Source organism: Osmia bicornis, chromosome 13 (assembly GCF_907164935.1).
Source record: "Osmia bicornis bicornis chromosome 13, iOsmBic2.1, whole genome shotgun sequence".
Classification (NCBI taxonomy): Eukaryota; Metazoa; Arthropoda; class Insecta; order Hymenoptera; family Megachilidae; genus Osmia; species Osmia bicornis.
The window spans coordinates 3,039,307-3,067,096 of record NC_060228.1 but is presented as its reverse complement, the minus strand read 5'-3'; the positions used below and the strand labels follow the sequence as shown (position 1 = coordinate 3,067,096).

General features: G+C 40.7%; 2 protein-coding genes across 4 annotated transcripts; one reads left to right on the top strand and one right to left on the bottom strand.

Annotated features, from left to right (window-relative positions):
• Positions 1-199: 199 nt before the first annotated feature.
• Positions 200-24,945, bottom strand: LOC114875034 (proto-oncogene tyrosine-protein kinase ROS). Of its 3 annotated transcripts, none has more exons than XM_029184895.2 (20): positions 24,185-24,945; positions 17,405-17,464; positions 12,194-12,253; positions 11,989-12,079; positions 10,340-10,572; positions 9,982-10,221; positions 8,867-9,014; positions 8,261-8,757; positions 7,896-8,185; positions 7,279-7,635; positions 6,908-7,211; positions 6,502-6,825; positions 5,817-6,418; positions 5,115-5,753; positions 3,455-4,857; positions 2,960-3,382; positions 2,631-2,854; positions 2,099-2,569; positions 1,671-2,034; positions 200-1,191 (listed from the first exon to the last, which is right to left on the bottom strand). In XM_029184895.2, exons 1-20 carry the CDS (start codon positions 24,335-24,337, stop codon positions 329-331), a joined length of 7,746 nt encoding a protein of 2,581 aa, XP_029040728.2. In that variant the 5' UTR covers positions 24,338-24,945; the 3' UTR covers positions 200-328. The 3 variants fall into 3 exon arrangements, with proteins under 3 accessions (XP_029040728.2, XP_029040729.2, XP_029040730.2); XM_029184896.2 differs by having other exon boundaries at positions 2,631-2,851; XM_029184897.2 differs by having other exon boundaries at positions 10,105-10,221.
• On the top strand, positions 10,768-11,811 carry LOC114875037 (cAMP-dependent protein kinase catalytic subunit 1-like). The gene has a single exon (XM_029184901.2). The coding sequence runs from the start codon at positions 10,768-10,770 to the stop codon at positions 11,809-11,811; it is 1,044 nt and encodes a 347-aa protein (XP_029040734.1).
• Positions 24,946-27,790: the final 2,845 nt, after the last annotated feature.

Genomic DNA, 27,790 nt, shown 5'->3' with positions numbered 1-27,790 from the left:
CGCGATAACAAGTATAAAACTATTACTTTCGATCACTTTATAATAATACTCTACACCTATTCTCGTATCTTACGTGTTACGACAACAAGTCACCGATTAATAACTAAAACTGCTACAGTAAAAAAAAAAAAGAAATTTCTGCCACAAATTTGCCTACAAATTAATGATACGTATTAAACTTTTAAATATTTACATATTATTAATATGGCAGTTTAGAACTATGGAACTTGACGCGCGTTTCCAGTTTCATCGTGCAGTTATAACTGAAACTTACGATTGTGCTTTAACGACTTTAATTAATCCATCCTCACCTTTAACAACAATAACTTCAGGATCCGTTCACTCTAACGGCATCCGTATTAATATTCGTGTACGTGACTATATTGTTGCTGTCTTCGACGACAGGAGTTTGTCTTAATAAATTTAACAACGCACTGTTTATCACCAAAGGAATGTTGGCTTTACCATTTTGTAAATTAGAATGAGTCCTTTGAATTTTTGGCAATGTGCTTTTAACGTTACCATCGTTCGCCATTGTGTCTCCACCGATAACACTGTTCTTCAGAGGAAGAACATTTTGCGAACTAATTAAAGATGAGCTAGGTCGAGTTGGTGGAGCTAAACTGATACTGGAGCTTAACGAACTAGAACTTCTACCTTCTAAACTTATCTCCGAACCTCGTCGTTCGACTATGTTCCTTTTATTCTTCCGTTGATCAGTTAGAGACGTGAAGGAGTCTCTTTTTAAGATCGTTTTAACAGTCGGTCCTGATTGCGAGCAATCAGAAGGGTTAGACTTTTCAGTCATACTTGCAAGCGATGCTCTTTTACGCTCTGGTAAACTTAAACTGGATACCGAAGATCTCTTATCACATTTCTTCCCAAGTTGTTCTTTGGTACCACTCAAAGTGCCTTTCTGTTCTTGATCAGAGTGTAAATTCTTCTTTAGATCTCCATTTGTACTAGGTTTGGTTGTATTAGTCAGGTTCGGATGAGAGATATGGATCGATCGAGGCACTTCGTATCCGTTCGTCGAATTTTCCCTTAAAATAATATCCTCGTTATCCGCTAATAACTCTAAATATTTCGGTGTATCACTGGATTGCGTTGTCAGGGCTGCGTTATGAGAATTCTGAAGGAATGGTTGCATATCGCGACTGCCTTCGGAACTGCTCGATTTCCAGGAGTTCCCTGAGAAAATCATTCGATTATAATATATTCCCTTATCGAGAAAGTTTTTATGAATTATGATGAAAGATCGATGGAGAAAGCAGAGGATAGACGATGTTTAGAATAAACCTACCTGAATTATTATGATTTTGATTCTCGTCGGCAAAGTAAGCCATGTTAGACACGCCTGCAAGCATGAGCCATGCGATGATAAATATGTGTCCAAGCAAATTTTTATATTTATACATTGAACATTTTTATGAATTAACGAACAATGATCATCGAGAGAATTATGTAACTCGAGAGAAGCATGCTTATTTTTACACCGAAGATAAATTGAGCGATAAGACATTTATAGACGTATGATTGTATATGTCAGTAAAAGCTAACATGTAAAATAAGCGCTCTTCAGATTCGACAAGCCAAGATGTATCAGATTGACAATTTCGTGCCAACAGATTTGCATAATGCAAATATTTAAGTACGAGTCTAGGCCTCACCTCTTCTAGCCAGGTAATGGCCAGCGTGTACCGGACTTAACGGCGCGTCCTCTATAGTGCTACGAAGACTAACTATGTTTTCAAGGCAAACTTTGAAACTCGGCCTGGCATCAGCGGCACTCCAACAACGCAGCATCAGTTGATGTAGAACAGGTGGACAGTTGAGAGGTTTGGGTAACCTTCCACCCGCACGAACGTGGTGTAATACTTCTAGATTAGTCCTGGCAGGATACGGTTGCTGCCCCAACGACGTGATTTCCCACATCAGTACTCCAAATGCCCAAACGTCACTCTGAGAAGTGAATACTCCATCTACCAACGATTCAGGAGCCATCCAACGAACGGGGAGCAACCCTTCCCCTTCCTGTATGGAAAAGAAATTTGAATATCATTGTAACCCTAAATGATGAAGTTACAGGAGTACTGACCTTTCTATAGTAATCGTTCTTGTATATATCCCTGGCAAGGCCAAAGTCACCGATCTTAACGACACGGTTCTCTCGATCCCTAGCAGACACCAGGCAATTTCTGCAGGCTAGATCTCTATGTACAAAATGCAGGTCCTCCAAATAACGACATCCCCTAGCCACATCTTCGCACATGGCAAGTAAATCTTGCAAGCGTAGAGCATGTGGATCGGAAGGCTGCAACGATCGGCTGGCTCTCAAATAACTTAACAAATCGCCAGCCTCCATGAGTTCCAGCACCAACAGTGGTGGATCTGTGTCTAGACAAACTCCCAGGAGTCTGAGCACGTGTTTATGCCGAAAATGGCTCATAAGTCTGGCTTCCTGAAGGAACTCCGTCTTCTCCTGAGCCGATGCTCCCTTTCGTAGGGTCTTTATAGCAACCGGGGTGATTCCCGGTCTCTCCAAATCTTTCGCGTTACCTTGAAACACCTGTGAAATTTTCGAATAGAAATTTATCACTTTCCCGGTGACGTTCACCTCTCACACTCACCTCTCCAAATGCCCCGCTGCCTAGAAACTTGGCCAGTGTGATTTGTTCTCTCCTGATTTTCGGCAACGTCGAGTCGTCAGGATCGGTTTGCAAGGTGGACGCATAAAGAGCGTTGGATTGAACGAAATTTCCTCTCGGTATCTCCCGTAGAGTCGCCAGTTCTACGTCGCTAACTAACGGAGGTAAAACTGCCTTTTTGTCCTCCTTGCGTTGCCGATACACTGCTGAATTACAAAATTGATCCTTTATATTTCTCTTACGATCTCTGATCTCTGATTACATCGGCTGATGTTGGGGTTCAGTACCCCCCGATATAATCCTACACTTACGGCAAAGAAAATAACAAAAGCAGATGAGCATGATGGTGATAACAGGGACGCTGAGTCCCAGCACCAATCCAAGATGCTGTTGTGCCGCTAATATTCCTCCTGTAGTTTCAGTTAAATCAATGACGAGACTGGATCTGCTCCATGGGCCAAATCCGTACGCGTTTTTAGCCTGAACCCGGAACCGATACTTGTCGTCCATGTCGCCCGTGATTATCCAGTAATTATCCGTTCCATTGTAATATAGTTTCCAGCTGGTATTATCGCTCGAGTCTATTTGTTCATTGATCTCGTTTATTTTCATCCCTTCCAGACGGTATAACGTGATCTGTGAACCATGAGCCTGGGCAGGTTCCCAGTTTAATTGATACACGGAATTGCGAAGCTTAGTAACTGTAGGCATCCCAGGCGCACTTGGTACATCACCTATAAATAAAAATAAACAATTTAGAAAATCAGGAAAATGTAATTAGAATGTTAATTTTAAAATTCGTTTACCCATTGTCAGAAACGTGAACCCCCCATCGGGTGGCCAAACAAAGTCTTTCTTATAATTAGGATATCTAATGAGCAGACGAAATTTGTACGAAGTCCGCGGTTGTAGGTTCTTGATAAAGTAGGTCACTTTGTTTTTGTCCATTTTAGAATCATTCGCCACTTGCCAGTCCTCCATGGCAACATCTTTGTACTCTAAAGTGTATTTGACTTGATTGACGGTTGGCGTCCAAGTTACGTTCAGACTGTTCAAACTGACCCCAGTTAGGAGTATTTTATTAGGCTCCGGGTACATTGTCACCGGTTTGCCAAGACTCTCGCTGTAATTGTCGTTAGATCCAGCAGGATAGGCACGGACGAACACTTTATACTTCTGACCAGGCAACCATGGTTCGAGCATGCTAAAGAATCGACCATCCGCGGTGCGCTCGTTGCCCTTTATCAACTGTTCTCCCTTTTGTCGTGCCCCGTTTATCAGACTATCGAGCTTCCAATGTATTTCGTATCGGACAGCGGCAGCGTTTAGTATCTTTGGCGGCATCCAATAAACGATGGCCAACGTTGGCGTCAGAGCCTCGACAGTTACATTTTCTGGAGCAGTCGGAGCACCAGCTCCGGTTCTCAGTACCACGCCAGAGCCAAACTCTAAGCTCATCGATGCTAAATCAGCATAGTAATTGCTCAATGCCAGTTTCAATCTGTACTTCGTGAAAGGCTTCAGATTCTTTATTTGATACTCAGTTTCGTACGTCTGCAACTTTGTTCTGTCAGTGTCCTTGCACATGTTAGGATCATTTTCCAAGCACGGAGACACGTATATCGTGTACAGTGTCGTAGGTAAATTATATTCCTTGCAATCGAACTGAGGAACAGGTCGAGGAAGCTTCACAGTGATAGTGTTCGCTGTTTTATTGGATTCTTCGACGTTGTAGGACACCTGATGGGGTATCAAGCAATTCGTTATGGGATAGGATTGCAATGATTTCCCAAGGGCTTTTATACTGCGCACGGTTGGCAGATAGAAATGCTTGATATCTCCATCGTCAGGGTACTTTTTATTTACGAAGTAAATCTGATCCTCCGCGATATTGGACCAATAGATGTTCATCTTGTCGACTGTTAACGAGGTCGGTGGCAGGCCTTTGTTGAAGCTCGCGCTCACTATCAAGCTGCAAGTGCAACCATTCATGTCAGCGATGTTTAGGTGCCCTTCCAGGGAGATCCAGTACATGACTGGTTTCTGATAGTTCGTGCTGTCGATCGTCATCACGGGAATCACCAACGGTCTGTACGGACAAGAGCAGTCGTCTGCGTGATTGAAGAACAATTGATTCGATTTTCCATTCAAATCGGATTGCATTATCACTCCGATGTCCTTCTTCGTTAATTCTATCCAGTACAGTGATCTGTAACAAATCATTATCATAAAGTGTATTAAGGTCTGATGAATTCAATTGGCCGATTTCTATTAACACTTTGATTGCCACGCTAAAGCTGTTGAAAATTTCATAAAGTATTACTTTTCACAAATCTTAAAATAGTTCATTATATTTTTATTTCCAATTAGGTAAGTCAATGAATTTCTGATAATATGAGTGATGGATTCCTATTGAAATTCAAGTGTATATGGCAGTCAGAGTGTTAAGCAAAATGCACTAATTACCCTGTAGATGGTAACACGTCAAGGTTCACTATGCGCCTATTCGTCGTGACGATATTCTCGTACTTAAGAATACCAACTTGCCAGGTGGTCAAATCCAACTTCATGATACGACCTTCGTTTTCTATGTAGCTCGATTCGGACCAATACAAGTTCCTCGCCACCCAATCAACGGTTATGCTAAGAGCACTGTTGTTCAATGCCAACATTTTCGTGGCATTCGCCCCGTTCAACTCCGAAGTGACCAACTCTTGCATCTCGTTTATCCAATAGATTTTACTCTCCGCAGCTAGATAGGCCACCTCGACGGCAATGTGTCGCGTGATCGTGTAATTTACTTCTTGATCTAGATCCGATACCCTAACCGCATCCAGCGTAGCTACTAACAGTTGGGGTACCGGATTCTCATATATCGTTGAAATGTTTATCACATCCGTGTACGGCCCTGCGCCGATCTCGGTATGCGCTCGAACTTGAAAATAGTAAGTTGTATTTGACAAGAGATCTTGCACAGTGTGCTCCAGTAATGAGGCAGGAATCAACGAGTTATCACAGATTTGGATCTCTGTGTGGTTCTCTATGAACCAACATTGAACTGTGTACCCAGTGATCAAACCATTAGTGAACTCTGGTTGGTCCCATCTGTAATAAAATTATCTCTTTCATTTATTTTCTTCTGTAAAATTTCTTTCTGTAAATTCTTACCTGAATATCGCGAATATATTCACGTTCTCGCTTAGTGGTTCTTTGTGAAACTCTATGAAGGCTCTGGGATTGGTTGGCTGGGTCGGCACACTTTGCGGTGATCTTAATATCTTCCTGGTATGGTGTGCAGTTTCCCAGTAAGTGAAAGCTTTCACTGTCACCTCCAGTACCGAATAAGGTAGAATCTGTTCCGAGTTGTTGTAAGGCATCGAAGTCTTGGTCGTGATCTCTGGATTCGAATTCGTGTTTATATAGTCTGCGAATTTCACTTCGTAGAATACAGTGCCGTAGTTGATGTTCTCGACAGGGTCCCAGGATATGTTGAAGTTCCTCCAGATCCCTTCAACTCTGATGCTACTGTAATTAACCGCGTTTGGTAGAACGACCACTGTCTCTGATGTTAAATTCTTCGGGTATTGATGAAGAGCTGGATCCATCACGGCTACCATGCGAAGGCCCGATAGAGTGATGCCATTTATCACAGCTGTGTTCTGACCTGACAGATCGCCTATCACTGCGTTTCGTTCGTCTTGCAGCCAGAAAAGGTGCTCTGAAAAGTAACACAAAGAGCCTTGCATGTTTGGATGCTGCAGGGCTGACACCTGGAAACAAAATTAACAGATCAATACAAAATTTAAAACATCAGTCAATCGAGGCAAGAAAAATATTTGATAAGAATAAGAACCTTCTCGGGCACAATTTTGTGACTCATAGGGATCCTTTCTGACGTTGGTGCACGATAGACAATCGATCCACTCTCATAACTACGAACAATCCAATAAACGTATCTGTTTTCTGTGTCCAACGTTAAACCCATCACTTGTTTGCCATTGAATATCTCGTCAGAATGATAGTATCTTCTATCCTGACCATTTAAGCGCGCTACTTCAACCGCATGACCCGTGGACCAATATAAATACGCCTCCAAAGAATCGATCATTAATTCTTTAACGATGGCTAAAATTGACATAGGTTCCTGATGAGATCCATTTAAGTTTGCTCTTGTTATCTGGAATGAATAGGTATGAAAATAAATCATACTTGTCTTGGAGGTATTAAAATTTGATTGAAAGGATCTTTGTTATATTTACAATTTGTTGCTTCGGATTAGCCCAGTATAATTTTCTCGATAGCCAGTCAACAGCCACGCTACCGACAGAATGTATGTTCATCTTGCTCTTCTGATGGCTGGTGACATTGTATCGGTACAACGCGGAATTATTTCCCACGATATATAGAACATCCTTGTACCAAGTGACGTCGACGATATGATAGTCGGTCTCTGCTTCTTTTAAACTCGCTTTGTATATCAGAGTATCGATATTCTCGCCAGTTACGTCGCTTCTTAGGAGACCTTCGTTCGCGGACCAAAGAATGGTCGCGTGTGATCCGTCTCTAAAATTCGGACGATTTTTATGCAAAATATTTCAGATTTTTCGAATAATATTAGAAAGAAATTTACCTTAACGTTCGTCCCCTGAATTCGGTGGACCACGGTCCTCTGCCAGCGCTGGTATAAGCGGCAGCTTTGATCGAATACTCTGATTTCTCTCGAAGATTATGCACAGTGTGAAACGATCCGGCGATATCTTTCTGATGGATCGTCTCACCAGTGGACTCGTCCTTGATCTCGAGCTCGTAGGACCAATTCTGCCAAGCGCCCTTACCCTGACCGCCCAACAGATGAGGCGCTTGCCAGGAAACTTTGGCCCTTTCTACACCGAGAACAGCTTGGACACCCGTGGGGGGATTCACCGGGACAGGAATGGGCTGGCTCGCGTCCATAAGTACATTGACACTGATAAATGAACCGTTCGACCTGGAAGGGACATCTCTATTCAGCATTCTGTACCGAGGTCGTAGGATCAGAGATCGAAGTTCAATATGTATTCAAAAATTCCAGTTGAAAATAAGGGTTTCCCTTTATGCCACTTGAATGCAACTCGAGAATATTTCATACACCATTGAAGATACGAGAAAAGTGTTTTAGATAAGATTCTAAGGTCAACTTAATTTTTCAAATGGAATACAATGGATTACAAGATCTGAATTTTTCGGATTTCATAAATGGATTCTCACCTATCAGGATAAGCATTATGAAAATATCTGTTCTTTCCTGAATGATATCCTTCTATCAATACCTCCTCCCCGTTGGTAAAGTAAAACAAACCGTTCGCCATTGCTAAAGAGATTACATTCTTGAATTTCGGTTGCTGAGTGTTGTTACGGATATTCAACAGCTCCCGACCATCCAGGGAAAGTGACTTCACCGTGTTATTAACGTGACTAGGGACTAACAATCGGAAGTTCGTGTGGTCTACAGTGAATGCTTTCAAACAAGCTTCTTCCAGGATTAAATAAGGCTGAACCTGAAGAGAATAGCTGGTGCTTTTATTTATTTCATGGAAATTATTGTTCGAATCTGTTAAAAAGACTCCAAGTACCTCGTGTTTCACTCCGTTGCTAATGTCAGCCAGATCCAATCTGTACAAACCGCCGCTGTTCACCCAGAATAAGTATCCATTGTACGGGTCTACTTCGATGTGAGTAGGTTGCGATATGAAACCAGCCACGGCAACCGTCAAACCTCTTCCATCTAGATTGCATCTTGCTATCTGCCAAACCGTCGTCGCGTGTTTCACCTCGCCCAGAATGTATAAATGCAGGTTCAGCCAATCGACGGACAGGCTTAACGGTTTGAAATTAGTTTGACTGGGGCTCAGTATCACTGTCGGTTTCGTTCGTTTCGCGAGGGACGTTCTGTACACGTATCCCATGGAATCAGAGACGAAAAGCTGAGCGGAAGCAACGTGGATCGCGACACCACGAATCGTACTGGTGTTCTCGTAAATCACGCTGGGATCGTCAAGCATATCCGCGTCCTGCTTCATGACTACGTGTTGCCCTCCGAGAATTAGAATGGGTTGTTGCGTGTCTTTCACTGGAATATTATCGAATTAATTAACTGATCGTGTTTTGAGAGAATTAGTCTTTCGAAATACATTTTTATCTATTTCAAAATTTTCCCAGCTCTTTCTATTCGTACGTACCAGCCGGTTCCGGGGTTGTTGTAATGCAAGTGACCGCAGGAGGACCCTCGCCGACACCGTTTCTCATAGTTACACTTATGGAATAATTTTGATTCGGCTCGAGATTTTGAATCAAGTAGTGATTCGTGTTCTCTGACGTTGGTATATCCTGTTAATTGATTGTAAATAGTGTTAGAGAATTTATTATTTTAGCTTATCCCTTTCGATCCCTTCGGGAAATCAGTATGCGAGTAGGGAAAGAAACGCCATGCCAGAAACGTGTATCGCGGAAGATCTGGTTCATACAAGTTAACAAGCTGATATTAACGGGATTAAATGGTATAAATTAATCCTTTACAGTCTGGTATTCTTAATTAATTTTAAATTTTATATTAAAATGTTTCAATTTTATAAATATAGTAGCGTTTAATTAGGCTTATGCCGGTGAGGCACACTTGGACCGTAAAGAATTAATAGATTTGCGATAGTAGAGTTATTCGAAGCAATAAGGAAGCTGTTAAAGCGTATGCATTTTAAAAATATTAGTAAGCCTAAAGTAGGCTATAGTTTAATAAATAATTTAACACGTTGACTACCGTAATGAAAATAGTAGTTAATTTGTGAATTTCAATTTTTAAACTTTCAGTTTGCTATCCAATTTGCTATGGCATTCAACGTGTTAATAAATATCTCGAATTATAAAAAATATCGACAATTTTCTAAGCTGCATAGAAAAATTTGCATTCTCCATAAACCATGCTTGTTCCTTTAGCATTTTTATCTATCAAAGTGCATTCTTACTCGGGAAAGGTGAGGAATCTTGTAGAACCAGTTGATATATCGCACAGTGCTGTCTGCTATAACAGTTAGAAAGAATAGGAAAGTGCTATTGGCTTTTTGCGTCGACGTATTCGTCGATAGAACGTTGCTTTTAGTGACGATAGCTTAGAAAGATAAGTACGTGTAGCTAAAGTAATAGATTGTTGCATATCAAATGATGAATTACAAAATATATAAATAATCCACCTTTCGATCTGCAACAATTTTGACAGAGAAAAGGTGATCGAGAAAAGTGATCAAGAGACATTGATAATTGGTATTCGTTCGAATGGTTGAAGTTCTGGCGTGGCGTGTACCTTAAGCTGGGAGTAGTCAGCCCCTTGCAGACGCAGGACATAAGACAAAAGTGGCCCGTTTGGAAATGGACCTGGTTCCCAAGACACAGAGACACGGCAGCTGTCAACCACCGCCGCTCTTACAATTATCGGTGCTGAGGTCGGTAAACCCTCTGCCAGCGTTCGTATCACGACGCTCGGAGCGGAGACGATCGGCTCGGGATTGTGTTGCGATGATTTTAAGAGTAACGCTACGCGAAACTGCAATTAAACACGACAGTCGTCCGGAATTAATCTATTATTGAGAAAATTCAATTTGGAACTTCTCTTGATTAACACCTTCGAGCCCATTTGGGTAGATGAGATGGTGTGTACTTACTCTGTACTTCGTGTACGGTTGCAAGTTCTCCACCAAGATCTGATCATCTTCCCCCCAGGATTGATTTCTGCAGTACTGCCAAGTTTCAGCCAGCTCTTCGTACCTCCATTGCACCAGATACGAGATGCCTCCTCCGCGTCTTTCGATGTCTATTCCTTTCCATTCGAGCCTCAGAGATGTTGCGGTCAACGAGTCCGCCACCAGAGCCGGCGCGGGTGGGATGCCTATTTCCGCTGATAATCGACAAGAAAAATCATTTCGTTACGTTCACAGACTTGAAGATCGACGAAAGTCGATTGAGTCGCCAATTTCACGAAACCTAACCGCGTTCTTGTCTAATCAATTCTCTGTGTATACTGTATACGAAGAATCTCATCCGACGATGAATAATCTATAAATTTTACAAATATCTTCCGAGAAGAGACAGAATGAACCCAGAACGACAGCGTGCGTTCGCCGAGTACCAGAAGATACTGGACGAGCTGAAGACTGCGTTCCTCGAGCGATGGAAGGTTAAGAAAACTGACAACGTCTCCATGAAGGACTTCGAGCGATTTCGAACGGTCGGAAGCGGTGCTTTCGGACGGGTTATACTCGTCAAATACAGGCCAACTTCCGTCTACTACGCTATGAAGATCCTGGACAAAGCGAAGATCGTGAAGATGAAACAGGTGGATCACACCCACAACGAGAAGAAGATACTCCAGTGTGTTAGGTTCCCTTTCGTCGTCTTCATGGAGTTCTTCTTCAAGGATAACTCTTACATTTATATGGTATTGCCGTTTATAAATGGCGGGGAAATGTTTACGCATCTAAGGCGAATGGGGAAGTTCGATGAATCCCTGGCGAAATTCTATGCAGCCCAGGTGGCTTTGGCGTTGGAATACCTTCATCATTGCAGTCTGGTTTACAGAGATTTGAAACCGGAGAATATTTTGATTCAGCACACTGGTTACATACGAGTGACGGATTTCGGTTTTTGCAAAATGATCGACGGAAGAACTTGGACGCTGTGCGGCACACCCGAGTACCTGGCACCGGAAGTGATCCTGTCAAAGGGTTACGGGAAATCCGTGGACTGGTGGAGTTTCGGTGTGCTGATCTACGAGATGAACGCTGGTTATCCACCGTTTTATTCGCGGGATCCCATGAAGATATACGAGAAGATCGTTGCTGGGAAATATAAATTCGCTCATCATTTTGGCGAAGAGTTGAAGGATATCTTGAAGAATATACTTCAGGTGGATCTGACAAGACGGTATGGGAACTTGAAGGGTGGTAGCATGGATATCAAAGGGCACAAATGGTTCCAATCGCTGGACTGGAACCAGATTTACCATCAGAAGATCACGCCCAGTTTTATACCGCAATGCGAAACACCGGAGGACACGAGAAATTTTGATCATTACGAGGAGGAGTCGTTGAGGGTGGATCAGGTCGATCGTTTCGCCAAAGAGTTTGCAAATTTTTAATTTTAACATACGATATAAAATAATTAGTGGTAGACAGTTTCAGTTTTTTTCAAAAGTGCATCGTTGCATTTATCGAAAAATTGAAGTTGCAAGAAGGTTTTCCTCTGCAACTTTCTTTCTATTTTCAACGGTCTTAAGGATATAGTTTAATATTGCTCGAAAGACTATTTTCGTTACCTTTCAATTGTTGGAAGTAACGATTTAGCGCGTCGTGACAACCCAGAACACAATAGAGTTCCTTGGGCGGCAGCAGTTCTTGCGTTCCATTCTGTAAAGAATACCATTTGATTTTGTAGAAAACAAAACTAGACGTAGGAAAATAATATGAGCAACGTTCAATTTCATGATAAGCAGTAATATTGTTTCAGAATATTGTACTAACGCAGACGGCTTGACAGCTCGTGTCGAGTGCTCGTTGCCACGCTCCACAGCCTTTTGTGCACTGAAACAGATGAAAGCAACGTTCGTGTAAAATTGCGTTACATGCTTGTATAAAATGTATTACAGTTAATCGAATTATTATTCAACGATTTATAAAAAGTTTATTATTACATTGCAATTCATCTATGAATTAGCGAAACGAAAACTCCATTATTCATCTCAGATTTTTATTATAATTACAGTTTTCCCTTAATATTATTTTCTTTTGGACACTAATTAGTTTTCATTAAAATTCTTCGAATTTTTTACATTTCCTAGCTCGGAATTTTGATAGTAGACATTGGTTTGCTTTTAAGTGGTATCTAGAAGGATAAGAAGTACTTATAGCTTTTCCAGTTTATCTTGTCTTCGGTGGAATAGAAAATACCAGCAGTTAGAGCTTGGTGTAATTTATCTACCCTAAAATAGAGTTTCCATTTTTTGGCCACTGTCTAAATAAATCGCTGCGAAAATGATTAACCCTCCGTGGCATTAATTTTGTCACTGCACGGTTAGCAAGTTGAAGAGTTAAAAGACAGTTGGTCCAATTTCTGAGTGGCGTACGACCGATGCCAGACACGACATTATTTTGGCATTGAACCGACTGCAACGTCCACGAGACATGTTGAACTCGTGTTTGAAAAGACGAAGAGGAAGGTACGGCACGTGCCTCAAGTAACGCCCACGTTCATAAGACGGGTCGGTCGGTGTTCGTGCCGAGCATGGATTTGCGAACCGAAGTTTAACGCATTAACTTTCTGCACGAGAGGATGTGGGCATTTGTCGGCGACAACAAGCCGGTCGAACAGAAACGAAGGAAACGAACGTGCCACGAGCATGGAACGTGTCATTTTTGTTCGCCATTGAAATCGTGATCGTGCATGCAACGTACTGAATTTTTTCACTTAAGCCTTCAACGCTGATACGTTCCTCTTAAGCCTTGCCTTTTTTTCCTTTCCATGTGAACGATAAACGCGTCGCGAGATCAGCAAATGTTATCGTACAGAAAATTGCGTTACATCTTTGACGTGGTTTATTAACCCGTTTCGTAGCAATCTTGCTTAATAATTAATAGAAGAATTCATCATTCTTTCTGTTCGATCGTTAATTAACCTGGCGATGATCAGCTGGGAATTTTTACCAAGAGGTGTTAATAGGGAAAGTTATCAAAAGTGATCAATTCCTGTGAGATGCATGTGCATCGTTGCATTTACAAAACAATGCAGTCTTCTTTGAAGCATTCATATTTTCTTTTAAATCCAATCAAAGAAGAGGTATAACTCTCAGTTGCATGGACGGAGGTCGTCTATCTTGAGATAAATAAAGAATCCGGTAGGGAGCATCTTGAAATGGAACATAACGCGAAATGTAAATACACAGAAGTGATTTGCCCTGCTCGGCCACTTCAACAACTCCAGGAAGACACGGAGATAGTTTGTGGTAGGAGTTCCTCTTCATCGAGTAGCTTTCCGTTAACTGCAACTCGTTCTGCTCTTCAAGTACATATCATCTTTCAGCATAGGACTGGATGAATCTGTTCTAGTCGCGTTTCCTGTTTCAATTTCAAACTTTGCCTGGTAGCAAGTCGGTAATTGGTATTTAATCGTCCTTGAGAGCCATTTACCAATTGTCAAGCTGATCGACACTCGGCCGAGTTCGAGAGGCGCCGCACATGAATGATACCACTCTCGACATTTTAGAATAATAAGCGACCCGGGGAAAGCTTAATAGTTCACCTGTGTCAATTATTTAAATTTTCTACGACTCAAAAGTACTGCGTTCGGATATCGCAATTATATTCATTTTTAATTGGGTGATAAGAGATCAGTTTATTCGAGTGGACATACTTGTCACCTAGGTGATAATTACTAAATTAATTAAAATAATTAATCTGCAATTTTTTTAAGAGGAATTACTCAGGGTAGTACCTCCATCTCTAATTGAATTTTTCATCTATAAAGTGTACAATTTTGATTGAGAAAAAATTTACTGAGTCAGATAGGAAAAATATGGAGTACGATGATTGTTGACTAATTAACGCCATCACGCAGTAATTCCAATATTTATATGCACATATGTACTGCGGTATTGGAGGGTATCACATAGGTCAGATCGTCTGAAAAATCGAGAAGGAACCTTCGGTGCTAGATAAATAAGTTATTAATAAACATTTGGTGGCAGTCTAGTTTTACGACCGCAGCTTGAAGCATTGTAACAACACGCGACATCGACGCCGATCGAGTAAAATAATTGTTATCGAAGTAAGTACGCGTGTACGAGGAATCTATCAAACAAATCACCGGCAATCTCGTTTCGTAGAAAGTGTAATTTATTTGAGTGAAAAGCTCGGGTTTAAAAATACGACGTTGGCTGATCATTGTTATCGTTAGAAAAAAAAAAAAAAAGAAAAGAGAGTAGATACAAAGGGAAGGAATCGAAGGAGCGTGTAACAGGCGTCGGACAAGCATATTTATCTACGCAATGCACGATAGTCGAAACGGCCGTTCTAACAACCGAGGCGACGATTATTTTTAACGTCTCAATTAATCATATTTTCTCCGTGACATTTCATTGCTTCGCCCATTATCAAGCTCGATCCCCTTTTTCAATTAGTTCGCACGAAACACTGCGTTTCTTGAACGCTTCGCTCTTCCATCCCTACCATTCGATTCCATTGGTTGATTAGGCGATTTTTACACTAGGATCAAAAGAATAGATCAAGTGATTGTAATTTGAGGCAAAAATAATTTTTTTGATAGTTCGATGCAATTGATAATTCGTGGTCAATCAATCAAAGATGATCCAATTTAAATACTTTATTAAGATTTGCCCGAGCTCGTTAAATGTTTGCGTTTTTTTTTTTCTGACGGAGCAGCAAATAACAATAATAGGGGTTGACAAAACTATCAGACGATGGAAAACGGTTGAAGCATAGTGGCTCGACGCTGCTGCCCGCTAATTTCTCACTTCCTCATTAAAACCTCAACACGCATTACGCCCCAGGCCTGGCCCTCGCTCTACTTGGCTCCCCGTAGATCGTAGATCTTCATGCTACCACGGACGAGGATCTATCCGTTCTCTCCTCGTTTCGCTTGTACCCTAACTGATTCCATTCGAACGACACAAGATGGTGACGCGTCGGCAAAGAACACTGTTGGAAAATGAATAATTCATTTGTTTCCAACATTTCTCCTTCCATTTCTCTCGTCGTAATTAATTAGAACTTATGAAAAATGCGGAAGCAAGATATACACACTTTGGTTGTTTACAGATAGATACAAGAGGGATGAGGGTGGTCTTGAGAGATTCGTTTGCACGAAATAAACGAAGGAGTCGAACAGTTTCTGGTAGCCAATGTCGAGTAGCTACATTTGTCATGGATATCCTCAATCACGGTGGTCCTCCACTTCAGGAACATGCTTCAAATGTCTAGACTCGATATGGCAGACTCGCTTTTCCCAGACAGAAATTTTTCTTTCTCTTGAGGTTGTTTGTATCCTCTTGCTACTACGTAAACTAACTAATTTTCATTTCTTCGTTCAATTTCATTTAAATTAATTTCGAAGTTGACCAAATGAATTAAGTTTCATTTTTTCGTAAAAATTTCAATGGATTTTTGTATGAAAAATTTCTTTCTTCCTGGTTGTATCATTCGTCACGGGACACGTGATGGTACAAAAGAAATTCCGGGGGTTCGTCGCTATCGAACCATGAAATTACCGGAAATAGCGTCGTGGCCGAACCAGTCTCGTATAAATTTCAGCTCTCGAAAACGCAGCGCAAAAATTCCTTCCTCTCCACACGAGTCTACGCATCTAACGCTTAGATTTCTTTCTGCAAACGTTTCGAAGTAGGTACATCGCGAACACGAGCGAGAATTTAGCGATAAAATCGCCGGGATTAACGGAGGATGGTAATTAGGGTTGCGTTTAGCAAAAAGTAGAGCGTCTTCCTCTCGAATCGTGTCGACCACGAGCTAACCGTTACTCGTGCGCGTTACTGGAACGTACGAACCGTGAAACGAGGCGAGGGAGGAAATCGTTTCTAGCGCAATTCACCTATCCGCAACTCCTGGTATTCGTGGCTTATTCAACTCTGCACGCAACTTTATACCACGCGATTCTTTCGAAAGACGTGCAATCTGTAGTCTGAAATATGAAAAATAATGTTCTCTTAAAGAATAAAATAAAGGGTTGCTCCACCCCCATCAATTAACAAAATCATTATAACAATGGTTCATCCTAAAAAATCATTCAGGAAGCTACTGCAGTAAAGGGTTAACGATCACATTCCTATTTTTCGGTGGAGCCCAATAATTAACCGTATCGCAGGGCCTTTTGTCCTTTTCGTCGCGTTAATTACAGCTCTCGCTTCCTACCCTGGAGACACGCGTAGCTGGATATCCTTCCGGCCACGCTAGGGGTCCTTTCTTTTTCCCCTTTGTAAAATGGAACGTGCTAATGGATCGTCTACGAATCCAGGAACGCTTCTAAATTTCAAATACCTCAACACCCACGACTAAACTCGTGGTATCGATGCATCCTACCAAATCTCTTCTGGTAAGGGTTAAATAGCCATGCTTTTCCTGCGCTTTTTCGGCCAGACTTCCGGAACGGGGCCGAAGAAGAGGACGGCGAACGGTGTGGAAAGAGAGGAGAGAACGGAGAGAGCGAATCCGGAGTCACACGGTAATTTGGCGACATCCGCCATAGGACGCACTTGTACGCGATCCAATTTAAAGTCACGAAGCCGTACGAACCCAACCATTCTTTCATTCGTACCCGTAATACGTATACACGTTTCGTCGGCCACCTATCTACGTACACTGGAATAGAATGGTACAAGGGGGTGAAAGGGAGACGGTGAATCTGACTTTGTTTTTATTTGCCGTTTACCGTCTCTTTAGCAGCGAGCCAGTGAACGGGCACCCCGGGGTCCATCAGCGGAAGTACTTTCATTGTGCCTGGGGACCGGCGTCCCTTTATTTTTGTCTCCGACGTTTGCCTATGTTAATAAACGTTCCACGATACTCGCCGACGGAGATGCTTTAAATTTGATGGTAACAAGAGAATTATACGCGAGTCCAAGGCCCAGACTGGACGAGAATTAATCCTTTTGGACGGAGGGAATGTTAATATTAACCCTTTAATTGAAAAGGTGTATTTCAACTTACCTGGTCGATCTTGCATCGTACTCCACACCCCACCTCTGAGCTCAAGTCGTCCGTTCGATTCTGGAAAAGAAATAATCAAAATTTAATACAAATGTTTCAATCTTTGGAAGTGATAAATTTCTAAATCCTGAAGTTATAAATTGCAGAACCCTCCAAGGGTGTATTTGGATCTGACTCCCACGCCTATACAAGGGTGCTTTATAAACTCTTATTACCCTATTTTAAGAAATAGTTTTTTAATACTGAATTCCCACACGTCCCAACGAAATATGCAAACCATTTCCGTGTTGGAAGTCGATTGCAGTGTAACGACAGGCTATGCACGCGATGATTGAAATTCATGAACGGGCAGGTGACAATAGAATTCTTGAATAAATATACAATTGTTACGGTAATTAAGAATTCATAGGTACTAGCTGACTCCCGAAATTCCCATGGTGAAACGCATGGTTTCACACCCTCGCTATCGCCATTGGAATTATCCACCCTTATTCTAAACGATTCCTCGTGTTCTTTTTTTAACGATTTACTTTCGTTTCTATTAAAAGCCGGACGCGCACCTGTGTACCGGAAGCGTGTAACGTACAGGTGCAGAGGGTGTAACGGGTGCGTTAGCCAAAACTTATGCTCAGACGACTCGTCACGATTATTCGGCGATTCATTCGCGACAGGCTAGGTACACCGGGGGTGTCAATTGAACCGGATGAAACAGTTTACTATCTTTTAAAGCTGGCAAGCGATTCAATTTATTTTCTGCGGCCCCTGCACCTAACTACTCTGCCGTTACCAGCATTCGAATCACAATTTTTTTTTTTACTTCAACTTTGATTTATTTTATATCGAGATACATGAGATTTCATTTTTCTTATGTTATCATTAACCCTTTCATTGCTAATGGTACCTATAGGTGGTCGAGAAATTAATTTTTCTATTCGCGAAGTATTCTAATTTTTTTGTCATCAATAACTGTTTAAATTTTCTAACAAGGAGACCTCACAGCTGTTGGGTCATCAATTTTAATACAGCTTTTTCTGGTGAATCTTGATGAAAAATAAGTTGACTCATATTCGACACTTTTTGTCAATATTCAATATTTAAGGTCATAGATATAGATATTTAAAGAAAAGAAAAAAAAATCTAGAGAAAAAATGAACTCACCCTCGACGGGATTTGAACTCGCGACAGCATAGTTCAACGAAAGTGTTGAAGGTTGGTTTACTAATTTAATATTTCAGGAAATTAGAGAATTAAAATATAAAATATCTTCTTAAATATAGAGTATTGACAAAAACCACCGAATATGGGTCAATTTATTTTTCATCAGGATTCACCAAAATAAGCTAAATATCGTAATCGATGAGCCAATAGCTGTGAGGTCTCCTTGTAAGTGCAATTTTCATCTCTCGTTGTATTATTTGCCACAGAAAGGGGTGAGGTATTTGAAAGTATACTTTTGAAAAATCATACACGAGCAACGATTATTATTCTGTTTTCCCAGCGAACAAGAGAATCTGCGACGAGTGACGAGTCCCCTGATAAAGTCTCAAAGCCGGTTGCAGTGTTTTCGCGGCTATCGCCTCGCGGCATGGATGTATCAATTTTACGATGAATTCCTTTTTTTTCCTTTCTCTGTTCTTTCCATTGCCAGAGGAGCGTCTCGTTGTTCGTTCCTTGCCGGCTGATGCTCGTTTAACTTTGCACCCGATTAATCAAACAGACCTAGACTACCGCGCCGTATGAAACGCGTACCCTTACGACACGTTACAAACTCTTCATACCAGAATGTTCGTGTAATAATTTACTTTTGAAAATTCAGCTGTCTGTTTACATCGTTCGTGTTCCTGCTTTTTGATTACGGATTGTTTTCTTGACCCTCGATTAATAATTTTAACACTTCGGTGATTTCATCGTTGGATTATTTGAAGTAGCTTCAGAGAATTACGCATGATTCTATTATAAAAATTAATTACTGAATTACTGAGGATTGATTTGCAGCTGCGAATAGTTCATTTTATTGTTTATCGCTAAAAGCTGCCATTCTCAAGACGGAAATCAGTCGGTAAAAAGCCGCTTTATCTGATCTAAGGTAATCGTCTAACCTGCTCGTCCTTCCGCACGTCCTTCCGCCGTGTTCAACGTCTTTGTTATGCTTCACGGAGTTCGCCAACTGTTGCACCTCGCTTCCGAAAGACTTCAACGTTGATGATTGAGCCTAACGACCAGTCTTTGTCTCTACCCTTCAACTCGATGCACGCGAGACAATTTTTTGTCGAAGCCTGCCTCCAAGGCTTTAGCAGAATCATGATTGTTTCACCTTGATCGTGAATTTTATTTCTGATACCAAAGTATTAACAGAAAGATTTTTCCAATTGATCAATTCGGCCTCTAATCAATCTTCGAGCTATAGACTTATTTTCTTCTATAGCTTCTCAGATTTTCCTGGATAGCTTGAAGATTCATACGAATCTTCATTATTCGAAATGAAAATTTATCCAAAGCTTCCATAAAATTGCAAAAAGGACTGGAATTCTATTGCGAATCGTTCAGATAATGAAGACACGTTACATAAACCTTGATGCAACGTTCAGCCATTCAGTAATTACAGAGTCTCTCATGAAAAGGCTAGGGACATTCGACTTGAAATAACAAGAGGTGTTTGACAGGTTGAAAGCATCCAAAGGTGTTTCAAGTTGAAGGCAAAAGGGTATCAGGTTTTTTCATGCGGTTTTGAACAAACCACGGTCGCACGGTGTTGAATGTATACCGGACGGTGTCCACTCGGATAGGGCATCCACCTTCGAAGTCTGAGGCTTGTCTTTGGCAAACACCTTAACAGCTTTTCCAACGTTTGACCGAGGTGCAAACGTTCCGTTCGTCTACGAAACCGCGTCAATTATTCTCGCGTTAATTGAAAAGATACGCATCGCCTCGCGTGCTTCAGTTTCCACTCGTTAGAGCACTCGTTTTTTCGTTTTGATGATACACCAAAGCGCTTCCTCGTCTTTTCCTCGAACGTTGCATAATCCGTGTAGTCATCTTACAATCAGGTGGTTTTGCAGCTTTGAAATTAATTAGTCACGACTAGTTGCAATACTGTTACATTATTTGAAGCGTGCACAGTAATAATTGTAGCGCAACGGGATAATTTTACTTGGAATTAATTGCACCATTAGGGTGGACATATTAGCATTTATATTTGTATTTAGTAATTGTTAGAATGGAAGTTTCAAAAATGATATAAAATTTAGAATGGTTCATAAACTACAAGTTAATCTCTCGAATGTTTTATTGTCGCTGCGACGAGGATTCGTCGAATACACGGTCGCCATTTAATTTCGTTAATTACCTTCAAGATCACGGGACGAATTAAAAACAACCACCATCAGCTGCCACTCATTACGATCTTCAAACTGCCGTTGCTTACAACGTGCATGTGTTTTAATTGATATGACGTCATGTAGAGGCGCCGAAAATTCTGTTTTCCAGGATTCCCTAATTGTTTAAACCCTTGCAATTTTTCATAATATTCTATAATTGATTTTTAATGCTTCGTGAAGGTTTCAAGTTCTTCTTTTCGATTCGAAATATCTATCAATTAACGTTGTTCCATCATGATGGATCGTGAGAGAAAATCATGTGTGTCCCTCGCCTTTTGAACAAGAAATTCCCTCGAATTCACGAAATCTAATGGATGTGGGTATCGCCCCTATACGAAAATTCAATTCACACGAGTTCGAGTATCAAAAAATTCAAAAATTCTTTTTGTACAACTTTGCATACAAGAAATTATGTAATGGAAACCTTGATAAAGATTACTTGTTATGCAACACGAGTATCGTTCGTTTTTTATTGAAAACTACACGTGTATCGCGCGTACTTAATCAAAGAAATTTTATAAAAAATTCAATTCCATGTCACTGATGTCACTTAAGTTACTTAATTTATTTCTCAATTAAACTTGTTAGATGAATCTTCGTTGAACAAGCTATCCTATCTCGTACAAAACTTGCACTTTTCTAATAAAAATCACGTCACCGTCTCACTTACCAAGCACCTCGGTCTTCATAACAGCGCATGTTTGCTTACATGTGAATTTTATTTTTTCAACCTCGAATGCGTTCGTTTAAGTTTGCAAAGAACGCAAAATCAAGATGCAACCGATTCGCACGGTCATCGAAGCGATTTCAAATTTCACACGATTATAGGTGCACCTCGAGGTGAACCCGTAGCAAGTCACGAGGCTGTTGTAGGTGAGAGGATGTGGCCGGCAGGAAGTTCATTGTGTACGGGTACACATATAATATTGCACGTACTACGATCCTGCGGATTCAACTACGTAGTTTCATGTACCAGCTCAAAATTCTGCAGGTTTGATTCGAATCCTTAGAGGTATGATACGTGCTCGTCGTCGAATTATGGTCAGAGCTTGTTCGCGTCCACGCAGAACGAAATCGTATGTAGGTTAACGCGTGGGCGGGGATCCATTACACGAGACGTTTATGTAATTATTTTTCAATTAAAGGGAAAAATTCAACGTAGACGAAATCGAGGAATTCCAAGGATCTATTGAGTCGTCTGGGCATAGGAGAGAATTGTCTCAAGTACTTTGTTATTGCTATTTTTCGTCAAGCGTATCATTAATATCATAATTTAATTTTTCTCTGGGAAATTTCAAATTTCCTTAATAAAGCGCGAATGGCCCCAAATTTCGCGCCAAAACGATCCACGTCGAAACGGACCAGCAATAAAGTTTCGAGAGCTGATCATGGTGATTATGTAAACGATGGGGTCATCCTAAGCATCACCTCGAGATACGATAACACGACTTTACTATTCGTGTTTACCAAATAACTCGGGCGCCAACGATCGTAAACAATCCACAGATTTTTATAAACTCTTCCGATACTTTTTTATCCTTCATCGGGAACCTTACTTTTTATCGTCATCTCCGAACCGATTCCCTTGTTGCCCTCCGAACTTCAGAAGACGTAAAGAAAAAAAAAAACGGAGCTCGAAGGGAAGATAAGGGACGGAGAAATTGATTTCTAAACCGTGATTTCTTTTATCTGGAATCGTATAATTAAAACGTAACGCTTCAAGGAAAATTTTCTTTTATCCACTGATAAACGCGTGGCACTACATAAAAATTAAAATAAATGGATTATTTTTCTTATTTAGTGGGATATTTTAGTAGAACGGGGAAGTCTATAGATAAGATGGTTCCCATCGTCTCGTGTGAACAGACTAGCGGTAAGATGCTCGTAATCTGTGTCTTCGGCAATTGGCGTGAACGAAAATTGCCAGCAATTATCAATTTAACTCTTCACGAAAGGATCGGTTTAATCATTTCACCAGACCGCCTTTTGTTCCGTTCATCTCTCCTGATGCATCCTTTCAATCTTCTCATTCAATCTTTCTACCGGTCGGTGGGTACAGAGAAAAAGGATACAGACGAAAAAAAGACGAGTGCAAATGCTAGATCCTCTGAAAAGATTTTTAGCGATGAGTGTTTGATACACGAAGGTATTCGAATTTTTTAAAGCCTCGAAGTTACCAAATTTTCTAATTAAATTCACATTTCTACATGATACTTAACAAACGTACTTATTACAGTAGACTCTCGTTATATTGCCGCCGATGGGATTCCAGGAGCGGAAAATTTGTTAATTTTCCAAGCTCTCATTTGAAGGAGAAAGGGGAGATAGAAATTTTGAAAGGATGGCATATACTTAAAAATTTATGTAAGTGTCAAATTGCTCGCATGACAATATAAAGAGAGTTTACTGTGTACCATTTTATCAAATACCGTTCGAATACTTTCCTACGTCTTTTGTCTATCTAAATGACATAGTTCGATCGATTTTTTTAATGAAAAACATGAAAAATATCCTTCTGTATCCGTTACAACTCGTCTTTCATCCTCGAGACCGTGCTTATGGACTGCGATGATGCTCCGTCGTGTAGTTAAGTTAATTAATGAATGGTATAGTCGGGATGGAGAGTGGACTTAAATTGATACGTCCTTCGTGCGGAGCCATTTTTATGCCACGCTCGCTTCGCTTCGACAACGCTTCTTGCTACTTTCAATAAATCGGTGATCGTTTTTTTCTGCATACTCGTAAAAAATTATATTAATTTTCGAATAAAAAATCGTATACGCCTCGCTGTTCGATGACAAATGATGTACGATACGCAGACACAAATTGAAATAACAAAATCAGTGCTAATCAACACCTCTCATTTAAAAAAAAAAAATGATTGCCACGTTTCGTTTCCACGGACCAATCGTGAACTTCATGGTTGCATTGACCTCTTTGCAAGGAACCGCCGCGATAAAGAAATTTCTCAGCGATTGCGATTATTTATTGCTGTAAACAATCGAGTTCGTCGTTGCAACGCGTGTCATGAAAATACAGGATGGAGAAAACATTGCCTATTTCACGGGCGATTTAGTGTTCGGTCCACTTTTATCACGATCACTTTTATCTGTCGCCACTTTCATAATAATATTACAAGTAATCGCGTGGAATGATAATCAATACCGTGGTTCTTCGTGATTTACCGTAATCTAGTCGCAATTTTGCCCAGATCGAGAAATATCGAATTTATATAAATAACCTGTCACCTTTGTACCGAATTTGGCAAAAGTTATCGGACGAGTTCCTTTTTTGGAACAATGCAAAGGTTGTAAATATTCGTGATACGCTGTGATTGGAAATAATGGGATTAAAAATTAATTAACTTTAATACTGAAATTTTAACGTTAATAAAATTGCTAACCTGGTTCAAATCGAGGTCCGGACATTTCGAGGCGCATTCTTCTTGGAGATTGGCAGGAGTTGCCCGATCCTCGAGATCTTCTGGCAGAAACGCCGAGACGCTTCCCGCCAACGCCAACACCTTCAGAAACACGCATAATCCCTTTGCTAACATAATATCCACAACCCCCCCGGAGACGAGCCCTCGATCACCCTCCGCAGAATTTTCGTAAATGGTATCTTCAACTGTCCATCGTCATTGTTCTCTCGATCCTGACAACATCCGCGATACTACCAATAAATTCGTCAATTTTAGACTTTCTTTTTCCACATTCTTCCACATCGATTGTCGTACTCGAAGAACTCGAACAATCCTTTAATAAATTACTGTTCCCTTCGAATAAGGAAGTACGATACTTGGATCACTGTCACTCGGGGAACCACTCACTGAACGAGTAGATTATTTTATTTCTGTCAAATATCACTGATGACACTTCTGGATATGGAAAACTACTTTCCAAAATTTTTCTTCTATTCATCCAGTCAATCGGAAAACACGATCGTCACAATCCACAAACGCAACTGTCAGTAAATGTTCGCATCACTTTTCTCTTCCTCGATTATAGTCAATCAAGGGACGATTGCTGAAGGGCTGTTAGCCAGGTGTGCACAGGTAGAATTGCCATGAAAAAAATATCGAATGATTTCGAATTACCTGTGACGTTCGAGTCACGAGGCTCGCACTGCAACAGCCCGGCGTGGTTGTTGTTAATGTCTGGCAAGCATAAGAGCAACTGACTCCGAATAGCCACTAGAGAGTCAACTATCCCCCACCATTGCCACCCTTATCTGTTGCACTCTGCTTGACCAATTCCCTCCGGTGCTGGTGGCTATACAAACCAGCCTGACGAGAGTGTGTAATTTAGTATGCCTGTGGATGTCTGAAGACGAACAGAAGGGAGGGACGTTTTGAACCTTCGTGCAGGTCCGACCGACCATTGGTCAATTGGCAGATTGACCTGTTCTTACTATCCTCGTAAACTTTCATTCATACATTCGCACGTGCCGTTTCAGCTGGGTGTCCACGTTGCCGGTGTCTTTGAGATCGGCTAATATGAACGGTACAAAAGGAAATGTTATTTGGAGATGGGGATCTTTTGTTGGAGGATTGAATTTGATTTTTAGAAAGATCAGCTTGGGAATTATAGTATGTAGGAATTAAAAATGAATTTTTTGGAGCAAAATATTGGCATTGGCAATATGAATGATATGTAGAAATAGGCATTTATTGTTGAAGGGTCATTTGGAGATGGGGATCTTTTGTTGGAGGATTGAATTTGATTTTTAGAAAGATCAGCTTGGGAATTATAGTATGTAGGAATTAAAAATGAATTTTTTGGAGCAAAATATTGGCATTGGCAATATGAATGATATGTAGAAATAGGAATTTATTGTTGAAGGGTCATTTGGAGATGGGGATCTTTTGTTGGAGGATTGAATTTGATTTTTAGAATGATCATCTTGAAAATTATTGTACGTAGGAATTAAAAATGAATTTCTTGGATTAAAATATTGGCATTGGCAGTATGAATGATATATGGAAATAGACTTTTTTTATTGAAGGGTTGAAATTGATTTTTATAATGATAGCTTTAAATTTTTTGAAAGAAGGTAAGCAATTACCTTAAACGAAGTAAATTTCTTTCTTTATTTTGCGCATACAACTAAGCACTATGTACAACAATACCGAGCTGAATTGAAATTATACATTGGCTGAAGATCACTTCGTTAAGTCAACCACCCTCTTCTCTCGCATTAGGTCGGATGGTACAAAGCAAATTCGAAGCGGAGCTTCAAACAAATACAACCCATATTGACGTTTCTGACCGGAAAAAGAATGCGTTCTTTCAAAAAATTTCTGTACACACGCTTCGTTCTGACACCCTTAACTTCTATTTACAGTGCGCCCTAAAAAGCGCAGTGATGTTAACTGAAAACTCGTTTCAATTTTCTCCAGCGACGAATAAACGTGTGATTGTTTGTTTAATGCTATTCCTTGGGTAACCGTGTTCAAGTGAAAACGATGATTCATTTCGACAGATTAAATCTGCGTACGACAAGAGTTGGGCTTGTATTATCCGAGTTACCATTGTCAGTCGTTGAGGTTCTTTCTTTTCGATGACCCGAGAGAAACCCATTCTTCGACGCCAACGCATATCTATTCGATCGAATGGCTCGCGTTAACGTCTTATTTTATTTACTGCATCCTTTTTAACAGTTTCAGTACCACTATTGCGTACACGATTCTTCTTCCACGTTCCTTAGTTTCAGCAATTCCAGAAGTTGCTGAAATTCTTCGCTTGGGTACGTCACCTATCTAACAGAAAGAAATAGGATAAGTGACTATGTATCATGTTTCAAAAGAATATTTCAAATAGCAGCCTCTTTAAATCTCGTTGCTGTAATAGCAATGCAAATCCCTAAGAAAAATGGCACCTTAGAGGAAGACTCTATGAATGTTTATTTAGAAAAATTTTATTTAGATTTTGGATGCTCCTCTCTAAGGACTTCTAGTCTTTCAGTTAATCTAAGGAGTTCTAAAATAACCAAAAGCTTCGAGACTTGAAGGAGATTCTTCCTGAAAAGCGAAGAGCAATCGATTAACACGAAAAGATGATGATCAGACGAATTCAGACCAGCTCGTTATGAAACGACAGCGATCTGTGGCACGTTAGTACCAACCTCAATGGCGGTTACAGGTTACCTAGGGCTTCCTGCGGAAATGGCCAATATACTCCTCCGACCTCCGACTCACTCAGTCACTCGCTCACTCGGATCACTCCTGTTTGGTGTACCCTGTACCCATATGATCGCCCTGTCGCTCGACACGTACTCGTTACGGGTCATCATCGTGATCTATGCGCCTACAACAAACGTTACATCCTTAATCTGGCCTAACCTGCTAATCCTACGCTCGTGCTGAGCGAGAAAGTTGACATTATTCCTCGGCCGGACAGTGTTGCTCCGTGATCACTTCAGAGTGCCTTCGGTTTGATTTGATGCTAATGTGTGACTAGATTTGATTAGAGACCTTTCATTTTGAAATTATTCGTGAACACATTGGTAAAGATACGAGAATAAAATAAAATTCTATAATAATTTATAATCTCTGGGGAGAAAACTGAAAAATTAAATTTAACGAAGTTATTAATCTTTCAAGACATTTACTGACCTTTCTACCACCCTCTACAACTGTCTGGACATTCTTATGATAGAGCACACACATGATTCTCTAATAAAGCAATAAATTAGATGGGACGATAATTGCTTTAATCTACCGAAAGTAACACATTTATCATCAGCCCGATTGTAAGAGTAATGTTTTCAAATGTGCATCAGGTACGACCCAATTCACACGTACTCGAGGTATGCCGTTTGTTTTGCATGCAACACGATTGTCGCACAAAGGGAGGAGCATTTCGTGTAAGACGCCCAGACGGATAGTACAGAGCTTACCCTGCTTTACACGATACACCAACAATTCGGCTCTATTAGGCCAATAAAGTGTATCAAAGAAGAGGAATGCGCCCCGCGTCAATCGTAAATGTAACGTCGGTTAGTCTGTCCG

What these genes read in the sequence shown, in the direction of transcription:
- LOC114875037 (XM_029184901.2), top strand. Translation starts at nt 10,768, where the DNA reads ATGAACCCAGAACGACAGCGTGCGTTCGCCGAGTACCAGAAGATACTG.
- LOC114875034 (XM_029184895.2), bottom strand. Translation starts at nt 24,337, where the DNA reads ATGTTAGCAAAGGGATTATGCGTGTTTCTGAAGGTGTTGGCGTTGGCG. An exon ending in ACAAAATTGTGCCCGAGAAG is followed by an intron (nt 6,419 to 6,501) that starts GTTCTTATTCTT and finishes TTTTGTTTCCAG; the next exon opens with GTGTCAGCCCTGCAGCATCC. An exon ending in CTTTTGTTATTTTCTTTGCC is followed by an intron (nt 2,855 to 2,959) that starts GTAAGTGTAGGA and finishes TTTGTAATTCAG; the next exon opens with CAGTGTATCGGCAACGCAAG.